The sequence below is a fragment of the Mytilus trossulus genome, chromosome 7 (genome assembly GCF_036588685.1).
Source record: "Mytilus trossulus isolate FHL-02 chromosome 7, PNRI_Mtr1.1.1.hap1, whole genome shotgun sequence".
Lineage (NCBI taxonomy): Eukaryota > Metazoa > Mollusca > Bivalvia > Mytilida > Mytilidae > Mytilus > Mytilus trossulus.
Window position 1 is genome coordinate 20426941 of NC_086379.1, and position 17978 is coordinate 20444918.

Sequence of the window (17978 nt, forward strand, 5' to 3'; positions counted from 1 at the left end):
TTATTCTCGTGGTGTTTTGTCTGATGCTTGGTCCGTTTCTGTGTGTGTTGCGTTTCGGTGTTGTGTCGTTGTTTTCCTCTTATATTTAATGCGTTTCCCTCGGTTTTAGTTTGTTACCCCGATTTTGTTTTTTGTCCATGGATTTCTGAGTTTTGAACAGCGGTTTACCACTGTTGCCTTTATTTCTTAATTTGGTATTATAGAAAGATTCCGTCATGGTTCACATTGTATGATCTGAGAGTGCGATAATTCTGTACAGAGCAGATCATGCAACTTATCTTTATTTTTCATTTACAAGGTATATACTCAGGACGGGAAATGCAACAGCTTTGATTTAGTCTGGTTCGTACAATAATTTCGTATTGATAAGCAGCATATGTCATGATTCTACGTCCTAATTCTTGAATCTTTACCTGGCAACTGAATGATCTACTTTAAACGGTCCATTAAAAAACAAATCAGTAGAAAAATATATAAACACATACAATACTGATCAATCATTTAATACTTATAATTATAATTTCATTTGCAAGTGAAAATCAAATCTGGACACTTCGATTGTAATACATTGTTTTGATATGTTTTAATAGTTTTCCGCTCATATTGTGTCATCGACCCTAACTTTTGACCAATCATATCAACTGTTTCAATGTATTTTTTCATCATGTTCATTGGGTACAATGGTAATGTTATGATTATGGTTAACGAAGAAAGTGTTTGAAAGGAGGATCGTTATAAATGCTAGATATTATATGAAAAGCAGGCAGTAAAGTCAAACTAAGTATCCATATGTCAGAAAAGATTCCAATTAAATGAAGCGGCACGGGCTATGTGCATATTTTATTTTATATATTTCTTGGACTAAACTTTTCAATAATTTCCAATTATATCTGTTTGTATAGAAGATAATGCGTTCGTACAGTATAACAAAGTTTCTCTAATTTTTGTGCAATTTTCAAATTTCCTTAAAGGTGTGAGAAAAATCTGTTCTCTGCAAATGATTGATTAAAATCTTATTGTGACGTTTAAACTAATTTCTTGTTTTCTTCAAAAAGATAATTGTGACGTCATGCACAAAGGCGACCATACTTGATGAATTCACACTCAAAGTACACGTCAACTTTCATCAAATCTTTAAAAAAAAAAAGAAGGACAAAATTCATATGAGAAACAGATCCAACAACTGTAACTCGTGAATTATGACATTTCTCTACTCTCAACAGTTACATTTGAATTATTCAAAATGATTGGCAAGCCTCGCTCTTTGAATATTTAATTTTAATGTCTCGAGTTGGGACATTTCGCAAAACACTTGATGCAGTTGTGGAATCTATATTTCATTAGTCGTTTATGAATTTCCTGTTAGAAACATTCCTTTTAATTAGTTCTGAATAAGCAATTATATAGCGGAGTGTATATAGTCGTTCTGCTCTAGCGCCTTTGATTCTAGATACATATCTTTTTTAAGCGCTGGTGTTATATACATGTACCACTGGACGATAAACTTTCTGCATTAGATCCATTAAAATTGCATGTATTCACCGTTCAAAGTATCAACAAGGTCAAGGATATGTGAATATAATTATAGTTTCAACTTTTGCCTTTGTCTGTCATATAGAACATTTTGTAAGTTTTATAGAATTCTAATTCAGTTGCTCTTTTTGCATTCTATAAGTAAATTCCTTTTTATGCAGTATGAAAAGAAAGAATATACGTCAACACTTTCATAATCATTATATTCTGAACTCTATGATATTATTTGTTTTTAGCATTTTATAAGATATTAAGATTCATTTGTATAACTGTTCTAATTTAAACCACGGCTCCTCTCCCACCAACAAAAATCAGGATACTTAGTTTTAGTTAGCCTTTAAACATGTTATAAGCAGAGATATTGTAATAATATTGATGTTTTATTGGTTATTCGTCCTGGAGTAAATATAAATGTATAATAAACATGATAACCTAAGCACATTCTGTTATTCAAAAATAAAAAAAAACAAAAAAGAACGTGCACCAGAAGAAATATACGAAGTTAAATCAATCGAAAACAATTGGAATTCACCGACATATGGAAAATAACTATTACATTAAGCAATAATAATCTAGAATCTAAAGTATATAGGGATTTTATTATTCATTGATAAAAGTTGAATAATGGATAATAAACTATTATATCATTTTCGATAACTGAATCTTGATTTTAGAAAAGAAAGACTAATGCATATACTTCCGTCTTGTAACATTTGTTTATGTTTTAATCGATTTGTCCTTTTAACATTTATAAACATCGCAAACTTTAAGTATTTCATATTTCTATGTGACCGGAAAGCTAAATACCGTAATTGACAATTTTATGTATTAACTACATGTATATGATGTTTCTACTTCCTTGTTCGTACAATAAAGTTCATGCATATATTGTGTACACTTGTTATAAAGATGTGGAAAATACGAATGTGCAATGTTTTTATGTTTGTTTTGGATTATACAATTGTGTTTGTAACAGGAGAAACCGGTAAGGACATACATGTACATATTTACCAAAAGATAATGTCTCTTTATCATGAATATATAAAGAACACATGTACAACTTTATCTTTCCTTGTGATAACTACTTTTAAAATTAATGATCATGTTCATTGTAAAGCGTATACGTACTATGTGATTAACATCATCTAAAAAAGACGGTCCGTTTACAACAATAGAGCCATACAAGAAAGGTAAAATTTGTTTTTATTAAGTGGTGGATATACTTGTTGGTACTATGCATTATAGAAAAAGGGTTTAAAAATGATTTAGACATAAATGCATGTCAATTAGAATGACAAAATGTGAAATTAGTTTGAAAACAATCCATATTGCACAAGTTGATTCTCTATCGATTACCTTGACATTGTGTTGAGTATTTTCTCTATAGCAATATTTCGACTGAATTTGGTTGAGTATTTTCTCTATAGCAATATTTCGACTGAATTTGGTTTCATATGATGGAAGTCACAAATAGTCGTACAACAACACGAACCACGGTTGTTCCGGAAGGCTAGGCAGATTCTTTTCTTAATGTGGCCCCGTTGTTCTGCTTATTTTATCACAAAGCCGGTCAATAGTCTAACGCGGTAGGGGACATTCGTGAAAATAAAACCGGGTTGTTGTAACGACATAAGGAACATATTCGATATCATCTGTATGACGTTTATTCAATAACGGTCAAAACCAACTTGTGATGACGTTCGTGAAATTTACGATGAGTGAACAAAACAGACACAATATGTAAAACTGTCTTAATAGGGTAACAGCAGTCATCACCATGTAACAATCTCAATCAGTACAAAAACAAACATATATGTAACAAAGAAGCACAAAAAATCATCTATCAAATTTAACAGCAACGTTCATTGATTACTTATTTTTGTATTTTAAATCAACCCATAAAGGTTTGACATAATTTTGAAGTCCTGTGACTGATGACTTGCTTCACATCAACTCTGATGTGGAATCGCATGTTTGCCGTCAGATTATAAACGTTCAAAGTATTTTCAAAATTATGATAAAAAAATAATAATATAATGGCATTTAAATAGAACAATAACATAATGGCGGGGTGTTTAAAAGTACAGAGTCACGTCATATGTTTCCAAAAAAAATCACACAAACAAAGCACAACCGCAAACTTGAAAGGCAATACAAACAACTCTTTGACGGGTTGCATATGTACCGAGCAACGTCAAAGGGTTTCACTCCTATTTAGATGGATTTCATTCCCTCAGGTTTTATCAAAACATCGATCGTTATATCGACCTAAGTCCATTTTCAGTGACAAAGAGGCTGTAAAATGTCTATCATCTCTTCAAAATGAGTATGTTGTTGTTCCTTCGGACAAAGCTTCAAATAATATTGTCTTTATCTGTTAATCGTATTAATACGAGTGTCTTATAAAAGAATTAGAAATAAAATGAGAACTCAGGTTATCCCACGTTCAAAAACATATCATTTGACAAGGATCAGATTTTGGCGAATCATAAGTCCTTCGTGGCTTCTATGTACATTGCATTGAACAACAATCTGAGGACTTAACCTTGTTTGTGTTGGATACTTAAACTTCACAAAATTCCCTACAAACAACGGTACATTGCCGGCTCATCTGCATGTTCTACTAAACTTCTGTCCGCAGTTTAAGAGGGTCTTCAGCTATACTGTGAAACTGTTTACTCGCGTAGTGGTATTAGCCATATGTGGATTCTTAAAAACTCTAAAGAACTTCTAGATAATTTTAAATCTCGGTCTTTTTCTGAAATAAGTTCTATTAAAACTTTTGATTTTTCAACCTTGTAAACAACCATTCCACATGACTTTTGTGAAATTAAAAAAAACGACTAAAAGAAATAATCCATAATGCTTTCATCATAAGAATGGTAGCATACGATTTAAATTTATCACATTGGGATACCATAAGGCATATTTTGTTAATAAGGAAAACAAGGGTAAAACATACTACACAGATGAACAAGTGATCAATATGCTGGAGTTTCTTATTGACAACATATTTGTTGTATTTGGAGGTAGACTTTTTCAACAAATTGTCGGCATTCCTATGAGAACGTACTATGCGCCTCTCCTTGTTGACCTCCTCTTATTTTCATATGAATCGGAGTTCCTTCAGACACTAGCCAAATCAAGAAGATCAAAGGAGCTATGTTATATAATTTCACTTTCAGATATATTGATGATGTTCTTTCCATTAACACTCCGAACTTTTCTGATTGGGTTCCATTTATATACCCACCTGAACTAGAAATTAAAGAGACTACAGACACGGCTTCCTCCGCCTCATTTTTATACTTATACCTCGAATTTGACATACACAGTCATTTCAGTACCAGAATCTTTGACAAACGAGACGATTTTAATTTTGAAATTATCAATTTCCCCTATCTTAGTAGTAATATTTCAACTTCACCTGCATATTGAATATACATTTCCCAACTTATTTGGTATTCAAGAGCTTGCAGCTCCTACTCAGACTTTGTAAAACGTCACCATTGTCTAAGCAGAAAGTTGATAAACCAGGGGTATGCCAAAGAACGTCTCGTCCTTTTTCTAAAAAAGGTCATAGGAAGATACCAAGAACTTGTTGATAAATATTCCGTATCAACTTCACAAATAAAACAAGATGGTCTTGTCCATTCGTTTTTGATGCGTTTTGTTTTTTGATTTTGCCATGTGATTATGGACTTTCCAAATTGATTTTCATCTGAGTTCAGTATTTTTGTGATTTTACTTTTTGAAGTATAGATTGAGCGTACTGACGTTGGTTATCATCTTAATAACGTATTATAGTATTCTTTTATAAGTCTTTATTAATATTGCTTTTACTGTTAAATCAGTTTTTTGAGATATTCATTTGACGAGACTCAGTGCGTATGTAAAACATCATACTTTGAACGACAAAATTATTTTATTTATTATTATCAATTTACTTATTGATCTTGACATACTTTAAATGACAAAACTATTTTATTCAATAGTCGTTTTTTATGATATGTGAAACTGTACTTATTTTTTTTATAATCATTACTTTTTTTTGTTATATATCTACTTTACGTGACTCTGCATTTATGTATGCCGTCATATTTTGAACGAAAAAAATATTTTAAGTCTACCTGTGCGATTTTCAAACGCGCAATTTTACACCAGTACTGAAAACCTTCCATCCTTTACGGGTAGACTTTTCAGAGATAAATAAAGTCGTATAAGATAAGCAAAATGAGTATGTTAAATTTTATGTATGCCCTTTTGTGCTTCTTCGTTACATTTGTTGTTTTTAAAGTGATTAAGATGATAACACAATATTGACTGCTGTACCCCTATTTTTGACATTTTTACTCTTTGAGTATGTTTGTTTTGTTCATGCATCGTTGACAATGTAATGGAATTTGATACGACTGTCATACAAGTGAGAGGTTTAGCTAGCTATAAAACCAGGTTCATTCCACTATTTTCTACATAAGAAAATGCCTGTACCAAGTCAGGAATTTTACAGTTGTTATCCATTCGTTTGATGCGTTTGGACTTTTGATTTTGCCTTTTGATTTCGGAATTTCCTTTTTGAATTTTCCTCGGAGTTCAGTATTTTTGTGTTTTTACTTTTTATCGATAATCTATACGTTTTACTTTTGTCTTAGACCAGTTATTTCCTTTTTGGAACATTACTCTTTGAAAATCGTTATAATCATGTCCCCTCAAAATAGATCTGTACAGATTTGGTATCATTTTTTGTGACATAGTTTATTATAAAATGTCAACAAAAATTAGCATTTTCATAAAGGTTGGACGTTCTAGAAGAATATAAAAAAAGTTGTATATTCTTAAGTACCGGTCTTTGTAAGAATCATGCAGGTTCCTGTTGATGGGCGATTCATGACCCCTCTTCAAATGTCTTTATATTTTGTTTATGAGGAAGGTATGGTATGAAAATAGTTCCATGTATTATTTTTTTTTAACCTTGGTTGCCATGGAAACCATTCTTACAAAATTTTGCCTAAATACGTCCTTAAGTAGCCTTTGGAAATTGAAATATAAGCATTTTTAAAGAACCATAGACATAAAATTCGTCAAAACAAACAATATGCATATTTACAGTATTTACAGTATTGACAAACAAAACCCTAAACTATACAAAAACGTTAAAGTTTAGAATTTACTAAAAAGTTTGTTTCCATAGCAACCATTTAACAATGTGTTAAAATTCGAAAATGAAAAATTTCACAAACTCTTAAATTTTTAATCTGTTTATCTTCCAAGACCAACAATATCATGACTTGCCATTGACAAATTTTAAAACACCACGTTCTATATATTAATAAAAGAAAAAAAAAGTCGTGTTTTTTTTCTTCTTTAAAAAATTATTTTAGTCAAAAACTGTCAATTTTCACCAAAATGCAAATAACCAAACAGATGATTACTGAAACATGTTGAACTTAAAAAGCTAAATCATTCCATTTATACGTGCATTTAACACGCTCTCATCTAAAATTAGAAATTCTCATATGCGACTTAACTCATTTTTGTGTGAAAAGGCTACACCATTTGGGATGATTGACATATTTCGCGTTTAAAAGTCACTGTATATCATTAAAAATGTTTGTCTCTCATCTTTTGGCAAGATTCGTGATCTTTCTTTATAAATGCGAATCCAAATTTCATTATTTTATCATAAACATTTTTCATAGGATGCTAGAATGAACTATTTTAACACCAAGGAAATAGTTCAAGTAAATAAACCTTTTAAAGATATGCTGCATTTTTGTTATACTTTTATGCCATTTTTGAAATATATACATAACATAGCATTTACCCATCTTTATTTCAGATGTTTCAATGAAAAATATGCTCAATTTAGTCTTTTTTCTCTTACTTGTATTTGTCAGGTCTGTATGTCTGCATACCAACCTGGTGTATGCTAAAACATCACTCTATTTGTATACTAGAATTTATCAGGTCGTATGCCAGCATACCGACCTGGTTAATGCTAAACTATCTCTGTATGCATATACTAGTATTTGTCAGGTCTGTATGCTAGCAAACCGACCTGGTTACTGCTAAACTCTTACTCTATGCAAATACTAGTATTTGTCAGGTCTCTATGATAGCATACCTTCCTAATTAATGCTAAACTCTCACTCTATGCAAATACTAGTATTTGTCAGTTCTGTATGCTAGCATACCGACCTGGTAACTGCTAAACTCTTACTCTATGCATATACTAGTATTTGTCAAGTCTCTTTGATAGCATACCTTCCTAATTAATGCTAAACTCTCACTCTATGCAAATACTAGTATTTGTCAGGTCTGTATGCTAGCATACCGACCAAGTGTATGTTAAACTCTCATTTAATGCATATATACATACTAGTACTTGTCAGGTCATCGGGGCTGCCCCCAGTTTAATTTCTCTGGTATCTATATAGTAATATACGAAAAGAAAACCCTCAAATATTCTGACATCTTAAGCATTTTAGGATTTTTTGTTTATAAGGTAAATATCGATGTTAATTATATCTAAAAAAAAATTAAAAGACAAACGATACGTTTTTAAGATATATTATCATTAATATAAGACTTACATGTAGCAGTACACACCCACTACTTACTTTTTTGTGTACGTATACATTTAACTGAAGTTTATTTTCTGTGCTCCGGAAGTGTATTTATATCATGACAACTTAATATACATTGTCAGCTCCTCAAGAGCAAAATTAAAAGAAACCGAATTAAGAAGAGGTGAGTTACAAAACATTTAAAAACTATACATAATCGTTAATATACATAATAATATGATGTTTATCATTTTATTTGTAGAAGGTTTAGAAGTAATTTCATGTGACGATTGTATACCAACATATGCAAAAGTTTCATATCCAGAATTAACAAAACAATAAATCAATCGTACAAACATGTGTGACTTGCCTTTTTTTTTTAAATTATATTCGCTAATGAGACTGCGAAACACATATCACTAGTCAATAAGTTTATGTTTCATGCGTAAATGTAAATACTGATGTCTTTTCCGTTTACTTGTAGAACGTTTACACGTTACTTTATGTGACGATTCAGGAAATGCAGAGGTATCCTGTCCAGAAAATAAAACGATAGGTTGGAAATCAATTGTATATGGCGATTTTCCATGTCAGAATTCGGAAAACAGAGCAATATGTTACTCAAATATAAATACATTCTTCAATGAACATTGTCTAGGTCAAAACAACTGTACTCTTCCTATGGGCATTTTGTCTAATAATAGCTGCCAAAGGTCACCAAGACGTGTAAAAGTATACTTTGAGTGTTCAAGTGAGTACTAAAAATCCCTAAACGTTATCTTGTCGAACAAAGAGATGTAAATAAATAGAAATACATTTCATGTTTCATGATTTATCTTAACAGATCCACGAAATAACTTTTTTTCAGTATTCATGTAAAGGCGAATAACTAAGTTTTACTGTCGGTTTTATTGTTTTATTATTCCACCTTTAGTTAACATATAAAAGCTTGAAATATCACAAGACAGTTTCATCTCACTGCACTCTGTTCTGCACAATCATAGCAGTATTTTTTTGGGGGATGAGAAAACCGGAGAGCCAAACGAGAACCATGCATCGACACTGGATAACAACATTTCAAACAAGCTTTTGATATTATATTTATGATACCAGATCGACCTCTTAGACCACTCGTACATGATTTTGCTTTTGTTTAAATACATTAATGAGTCACATTGAGTGATTATAAACACACGATACCGTTTAGGTTAATGTCTTCCATACTTGTAACCCTAAGATTACAGAAAATTTATCAATTTAGATTGAAAAACATAAAATACAAAAACAGGAAACTGGATACAACAACAAACATGCATCGCAAAGATAAGCGTTTCTGTTGCTACATATACACACAAGAAGTTCAGAACGATAATTATTGAATTATTTGGTTTTCAACAAAACATCATCACTATCTAAAACATGGTACAAGATGTAAAGAAGACCCAACTGTAAATCAATCTCAATAAATAAGATGCAATTAACATCTCATCATCTTAATAGCAAACAAAACTTAAAGGTAGAAGATAACGGAAGAGAAACTCACGTATGATCTCAGCATCTAACAGATAAAGAATCGAAGAGAAAAGATGAAAATAATTGGTTTCCGTTAGTAACGGCATTTGTCAGTTATAGAATACGAGCGACAAATTTAACAAATATATGTTGTCAATCAAGCTATAAATCTTCTGGATTATTGCAGGTACATCAAATGTTCTGGACTCAGATTTGAAACATTTTCATTTTTCCAAACAGGAAAACTTTTACAGTGTTGTCTTTGTGGATGTTTTGAATTTTAAAATATTTACAGGTTTAATGTTTAAGATTTGAAAACCAATGTATTTTTATTTCATTTTGAATTGAATTTATGTATTTATAATCCTTATCTTTTAAGTTGTGTTATACATGTACGTAGAAATTTTTAATGTTTAAGACTTTGATTTGAAAACCGATGGTTTTTAATTCCATTTTGAATTGAATTGATGTATTTTTAATCCTTATCTTGTAAGTTGTGTTATACATGTAGATAGGAATATTAACTCTTTGATTGTTATATTTGTTTTCAGGAAGCTTGTGGTATAGATATAGACATCATGAACCTGTAGAAACTTGTGCAAATTCGTTGGATAATGTTTATTGTTCTTTCATTTACCATTATATTAATATCACAAATGCTGCATTTTATAGCACACATGCCTGTGATAATATAAAATCGGAATACTGCGCTAAAGGTCGACTTAAAAATAATTGCAATGAAAAACGCAGGTGCATATCTGATAAAACCAACACCTCATGCCTTTATCATAAAAGATCTGCTATAGTTCAGTATGCATGTACAGGTAAGCAATTTTAATACTTCTATTGATTTATTATGTTCAAAGTGCTAGTATTCTATACTGACGGACTTCAAAATCGTAACACATATTTGGTTTATTTTTTTCATCAAATCAAACTTATATTCATCATTTTCATGTCATTGCTTATCATGCTTCCCGTACACTTTTTGAATAGAAACAAATATCTACGTAGCACAAAAATCGCGTCAAAAAATTAGAAGCGCATACATCATTTTTTTTCAGGAATTGTTCTCACCGTCAAAATATTGCTTTGTATCCATTGCCAAGTTTCAATCAGTAAACTTAAAGTTGTTGATTTTACTTTTTGAAAAATGAAAATTAAAATCAAGTCATTAGAAATTTACAGACATAAAATAGTGCACGTTCTTTTGAAAACAATTTCCCTCTATGAAATTACTTGTTAATCTTCGAACTCATCAAAGAAATATCACGTCGGGTACCGTATAAAATGTTTACCCTTCCGGAGCACATGAGTTCACTCCCGTTTTTTAGTGGAGGTTGTGTGGTTTCTTATTTATTATTTGTAACTGTTGATGTAAATGTCTTTTGGTTTTATGAGTCTTTGTTTAATCCTTGGTTTTGATTGTTATTTCCTTGAAACTTCAGACCAGGTAGTCATAACTCGTAAGTGACCAGTGTCGACCTTTAGTTTAACGTTTCCTCAGTTTAATCGAATTAGGCATGTAATTTGCAACACAGTACAACAGCTCCAAAGGAAATGATACCAAGTCTTTAAATGTCTTAGCAGGCAATTATACATAAGCAATGTTTCTCGTAAAATGTAAGTTTGACTGTCACTAAATCCACTTACGCATTAATTGTTTATAAAGGTTTCAGTGTAAACCACATAACTGCAAAACAGACTAAAATAGGTAGAAATGGGCAAACTCAGAAAGGAGAAAATTTGACTTAATAGTTATCAAAAGTACCAGGATTATAATTTTATACGCCAGACGCGCGTTTCGTCTACATAAGACTCATCAGTGACGCTCAGATCAAAATAGTTAAAAAGCCAAATAAATACAAAGTTGAAGAGCATTGACTTAAAACATTCTTAACAGTATTAGTTTACCTTTCTGTCAACCATTTACGGATATTCAAAAGCTGTCTGACACTACCAATAATGAAGGAAAAACCACGGTTTTAGTGACATGTACCCCACGATTAAACGTTATACATAAAACATTATCAGTTCAAATTGCGATTTTTTACATAGACGATGAAGAAATGATTCAATTTTATATTCAATTGAGCATTTCATGCGTTATGTGTATTTTAAAATTAAAAAAAGGAAATTGACGTGCATTTGACATATGTATTAAGAAACAATCTGTTTTTTAAACATCGTGCTATTACTTAATGGTTTATATCATAGGTATCAACCCAAATTATTTATTAAGGATCCAATCAGAATTGTGATATTGTAAAACTATAATTATGTTTAATTCTATCTAACAATGATACCCTGATTATATACATGATAATTAACTTCCTGCACAACTTATAAATGTCATTTTTATTATGTTATTTCTTGATTAAACCTCGTTTTTGATAGATGACTCTACATTTCAGGACCAACAGATGATCCTGTCACAGATAGCATACTCAGCACATCAACAGGTTATTAATTTTATCAAAAAATGTGTTTTATTTATGCTCGACGGGTGTCACATATTGAGCAGGTTCTGATTATCCACCCGAGTACATTTTAACTCCCATGTGTGGTGGTGTCGAGTTGCAAAGTGTCTGGTTGCCTACGTTCTTCTTTGCGTACTTTTATTTTTCTATTTCTCCGTTGGTCGTTTTATTTCTTAGCTATGGCATAGGCATTTCATTTTTTAAATATTATTTCAACCTGCGTTCAATGTGTTTGGCATAAATAATATGAACATGATGGGTTGCTTGTTTCTTCGGTCCATAGGGAAATGTGAATTGCATACTCACGACGAGATAAGAAATAAAAATAAAAAACAGCAATAAAACAGATAGTACATGCGAAATGTACTGTCCAGAATTAAGATTGGGGTTACTTGAACGGACACTGAGGGTAGATTGCATAATACTGATTCGCAAAGACCCATCTAGGAGCCCATCAAACTGTTGTTGCGTGCAGAGAACGTGACGCTCCTTACTTTAGATGTCGAATTTGTCGATTGTTCGATGCTTAATATCACATTTGTTTTCAAATGCAATTATTCTTTTGTACATATAAAAAAGAAGATTTGTCAATGAGACAACTCTTCACAAGTGACTTAATGACACAAATAAAAAACATAGGCCACAGTTCGGCCTTCAACAATAAGCAAAGCCTATACCGCAAAGTCACCTATAAAATGCCCCAAAATGATAATGTGAACCAATTCAAACGATAAAGCTAACGGCCTTATTTATGAATAAAAAATGAACGATTGTTTCTAAAGTTTCCTCGTTTTAATTGTTTTACATTTGATTTGGGGATAGCTTTTATTGCTTACTATAGGGTTATTGTTAATTGTTGAAGTCTGTAAGAACTTAGTAATTTGGTCTCTGGTGGAGAGTTGTTTCGTCGGCAATCTTATAACAACTTTTTCGTTTCTTTATTTTTATTATTTGGCTATTCTCTAGTTATTCTTGTGAATAAATACATCATGTACATTATGGATAAACTCATAAATGATACCAGGATTCAAATTTTATATTTACGCCAGACGCGTTTCGTCTACAAGAGACTCATCAGTGACGCTCGAATCAAACAAATTTTAGGAGATTTAGTTTAAATTATATAACAAATGTCTTTTATTAACGCCTTTGTTTTTCTGCAAGTCTGTTATTTTTGTTAAGTAGGGTTGATTTAGGCCGTGTTCACACCAAACTTCGTGTACAGTACGCATGTATACATTTGGTTTAATGTAATGTACATTTGGATGCAGACCAATCATTACATAAAGTAAATGCAAGTTAACACTGCGTGCACATATTTCGTTAGTTAACTTCAAATTTCCCGATTACCAGTAAACGCGCGTTCACGATAATAACGTTGACGCGGTCGACATGGATATTTCTAATGTCTACCCGAGAAAACGGGCGTTTACTCTGTGTCCGTTTAGTTAGTAGTAAACGGACATTTACTTCAGAATTCTTTAAATTTATCTTACGTGCACTTAAAAGTAAACGGGCGTTTACTGCACATTTTACAAGTGTATTTTTACTTGCACTTGAAAGTAAACGCGCGTTTACTTTTCACGTTAACTGATTGGCTAAATTTAGAAATAAACTTCAAGTTCATTTGTAGATATATTTTATAAAAACGACCTTTAGTCTTTATATTGTACGTATATGTTTTTCAAACAAGAACAATTCAAAAACTCTTTTTATTTGAAATATTAATTTTATAAAATTACACAAAATCAGTTCCATTAAGTCCATTAACTTTACTGATTGGCATATGTTCTTTATTTTCTCTTTAAAAGATACATGTACAAATATCGATAAGAAAGGTTATCCGAGACCACGGGAAAATATTTTTATACATGGGATATAAACATCATTGTTTACGTTGTTTCGTTCACCATTTTTAATTGTCTCTTCGAATACCTAACTCTAACTCGGTGCATTTATGACATTATTTTAAATCGAAATTCACCGCTTTTGCCTTGGATTAACATGATTTAACCTTTTGTTTTGTAAAATGATAAAATGTAAATTGTACAGTGTATGGAAAGGGATATTTATAGAATGTAACATAAGTATGTACATATGTACCATCTCGTCATTTTACATGTTCAAATATTGCTATCCTTACAATTAAGCTATATAGAGTGCTAATATGGCCTATGATGGTTGCGGACAAATAATTGTATAATAGAAGTCAGTCTGAGGTATGAAAACTATTTTAAATCTTATCAATTCAATATTTTGAATAGAAAAAGGACATGCTGGCACTCTCAATTGATGCGAACAATTTTTTTTATTCATACTGTTCCAGTATAACTATCCTTTTTTTTTTTATACAATCCATCCTGACATGAAAATATAACTTATTTACTATGCAGATATATAGATATACATAAAAAAGTGCTAATATGGTCAATTTTAGTTGTTGCGAATGGACAATTTAATTATACGAGTCAATCTGAGGTATGAATACAACTGAATTTTGTTTACGATTCAATATTTTGAATACAAAAAGAACAAGCTGGCACTCTAAATTGAAGCGAACAAACTTTTTTAGTCATAGTATTCAAATATTGCTACCTTTTTGATTATACAATCAATCCTTACATGAAAATAAAACTCATTTAATATATGACGATATAGATTTACATAATAAAGTGCTAATATGGTCAGTTTTGGTTGTTGTGGACTATTAATTTTATAATACGACTCAGTCTAAGGTATGAAAACTTACTGTTTTTTGGTTACGATTTAATGTTTTGAATTAAAAAAAAGGACATGCTAGCACTCTAAATTAATGCGCAAATTTGTTTTTAGTCATTATATTCAAATAGTGATACCTTTTGTATTATTGTATTATACAATCAATCCTTACATGAAAATACAACTCATTTACTATATGGCTATATAGATTTACATAATACAGTGCTAATATGATCAGTTGTGGTTGTTGCGGACAAATAAATTTATAATACGAGTCAGTCTGAGGTATGAAAACTACTTAAATTGGTTTACGATTCAATAATTTGTATAAAAAAGGACATGCTGGCACTCTAGATTGATGCAAACCAATTTGTTTTAGTCATAATATTCAAATATTGCTATTTTTTTAATTATACAATCAATCCTTACACAAAAATATAACTTATTTACTATATGGCTATATAGAATTATATAATAAAGTTCTAATATGGTCAGTTTTAGTTGTTGCGGACAAATAATTGTATTATATGAGTCAGTCTAAGGTATGAAAACTACTGAATTTTGTTTATGATTCAATATTTTTTTGATAAAAAAAGGACATGCTGGCACCCCTAATTGATGCGAACAAATGTTTTTAGTCATAATATTCAAATATTGCTAACTTTTTAATTATACAATCAATCCTTACATGAAAATACAACTCATTTACTATATGGCTATATAGATTTACATAATAAAGTGCTAATATGGTCAGTTGAGGTTGTTGTGGACAAATAAATTTAAAATGCGAGTCAGTTTGAAATATGAACACTACTTAAATTGGTTTACTATTCAATAATTTGTATAAAAAAAGAACATGCTGGCACCCCTAATCGATGCGAACCAATTTATTTAGCCATAATATTCAAATATTGCTATCTTTTTAATTTTATGAACTTATACATACATGTGTATCATTGCAATTCTACTCTTCATTGATAAAACAGCATTGACAAATGGTGAACTTCTACTTTTAGGACCAACATATCGGACAGTCACGGAGAGCATATACAGCACACCAAGAGGTTTATAGCTTTGTATGATTAAGTGTGTTTTCATTATTGGAACACAACATATGAACTAAATTTTGAAAATATTGCTGCAATAGTATATCACTGAACTTTTCTTTAGATTGAGACTTCATACGACGACTATCACAACTGAAAATAGTACAGTCATTCGTTGAAAATCACAATGTATTATGGGCTATAAATGATGATATAGGAAACATGCTTTTGTTCAAGTGGTTGAAAAATTACATACATGCCTTTTTTTGATGTCATCACAGTCAAGTACAAATGCAACATTCATTTTGATTTTTCAACAAAAAAATCAGTAAAATGGGTAAAGGTCTGTTGTTGTTTTTTTGGACAGGAAATTAAGCGCACAGGCGTCAAAAAACTATTTTCACATTATCTTAGTTATAACTCAACATGTATAATGATGGTGATTGTTGCATATGGTTCTGTGTTACATTCAAATGCAAGTTAAAAGCATATAATGGATAAAACGAAAAAATGAGATATGCATATAAATTCTATTAAGTTCTACACAGGAATTTTGTTTTCTTCATATTTTCTTCATATTTTACGTATCTGAGGGCTTGTGTGGGTCATCGATCACCGATCATTCATGAATCAGTCAAGCATTCGTCATCGATCATTCACAGCTCAGTAAAGTTACCGTTAAACAGTCACGCCTAAGTTCGCAAGTAATGTATGTTACTGACGAAAATAAGTTACCAGCAATTCGTATCTAATTAATAGAATGTTGATAATATGATATACTGAACATTCTGACGGTAGGCAAGTAAGTATGTTCTGAATGAAGCAAAATCCAAGAGCTCAAGCTGAATACACGAGCTCTTGCCGAATACACACGCTTATACTGTAAAGGCGTTATTGAAACTGACAATGCAAATTTGGTAAATAAACTATCCATTGATGTACGGAAATTGCTGGACAAAGCATCGTTGATCGTTTATTACAGACGAATGGTTGGTAAATAATTTCTGGAGTTGCTAAGTATATCTAAGTATATTTAATGAATAAAAGTTATGAGAAAAGTTGTGACGTCGTCAGGATCAGGGGGTTGTCCGAATTGGATCGAAAAAGCCAATGTCAGCCGTATATTTAATTTCATTTAACCATGAGTTGGTTATTTATATCTAAATGTTATATCTGATGCAGAAGCGTCCATGAACTATATCTTAAATAAATATTCGGTACGTAGGGTAAGAGGTATGATGAAAACTGTGAAATTAAATTTATTTATATGCAAAACACATATAAGCTCTCATTTCATTTAAAAGGCAAAGTAAAAAAAAAGAAATTATGTGTATAGGAACTATAACAATAACTATACTGTTGGCTATATGAATTTAGAAAAACCTTCTATATAGTTTGCATGTTTATCTGTCAGCTACTGAATTCAAAAACTGACCCTTACTATGTACCTAGAATACAACCGTGATTATGAGTATTTATATCACGTGAGTATTTATATCAAATTGTCCTTATATTGAAAATATAAATTATTGTCCTTTTGTGGTTAAACAACAGCTACAATCAATGGTCATATTGCTATTTATAATTTCAGTGCTGTATCACAGTTATATTGAGATAATACTTTTTTTTTAAACATTTTTCATCTTCTTGAAGGTACAGGAAGACCAGGGGAATGTGTCATGAATTCTTCTACTATCAGTGTTGCAATACAATCAGAATCATCAACAATAGGTATGCAATACATTAACTCATATGGTATGCACTTAAACAATAGAAAAACCCTTGTCCGGTTTTATTTTTGATTTTTATCTTAAAAGCAAAAATTGGAGTATGAATCGGTTAGCATGAAACATTTTATAAGTACCACTCACACCTTAAAATCACTTCACATTGTGTGAAAAATGTTCTTTGTTTAAGGAATAGTTAGATAGCATAATAACCAACAATGACATAATCGATTTACCTTATGAGATTGATAGTTCTGCAGCAGCGGATTTTAATTCCATTAACAAATTTGTTGGTAAATTTTATAAAAGAAACTTATTCGAAATTTCAAATGACAAATATATGTTTTTCTTGTGATCGAAATAAGTCTGATAATTAACACATTGTTTAATGATCAA

General features: G+C 30.9%; 1 protein-coding gene across 1 annotated transcript in view; it reads left to right on the forward strand.

Annotated features, from left to right (window-relative positions):
* The first annotated feature begins 2437 nt into the window (after window positions 1–2437).
* The window catches only part of LOC134724769 (uncharacterized), a 47906-nt gene continuing 32365 nt past the window's right edge, over window positions 2438–17978 (forward strand). Inside the window, exon 1 of the mRNA XM_063588002.1 lies at window positions 2438–2518. Coding sequence (XP_063444072.1) covers window positions 2443–2518 — 76 coding nt within the window. The 5' untranslated portion in view covers window positions 2438–2442. The remainder of the gene's footprint in view (window positions 2519–17978) is intronic.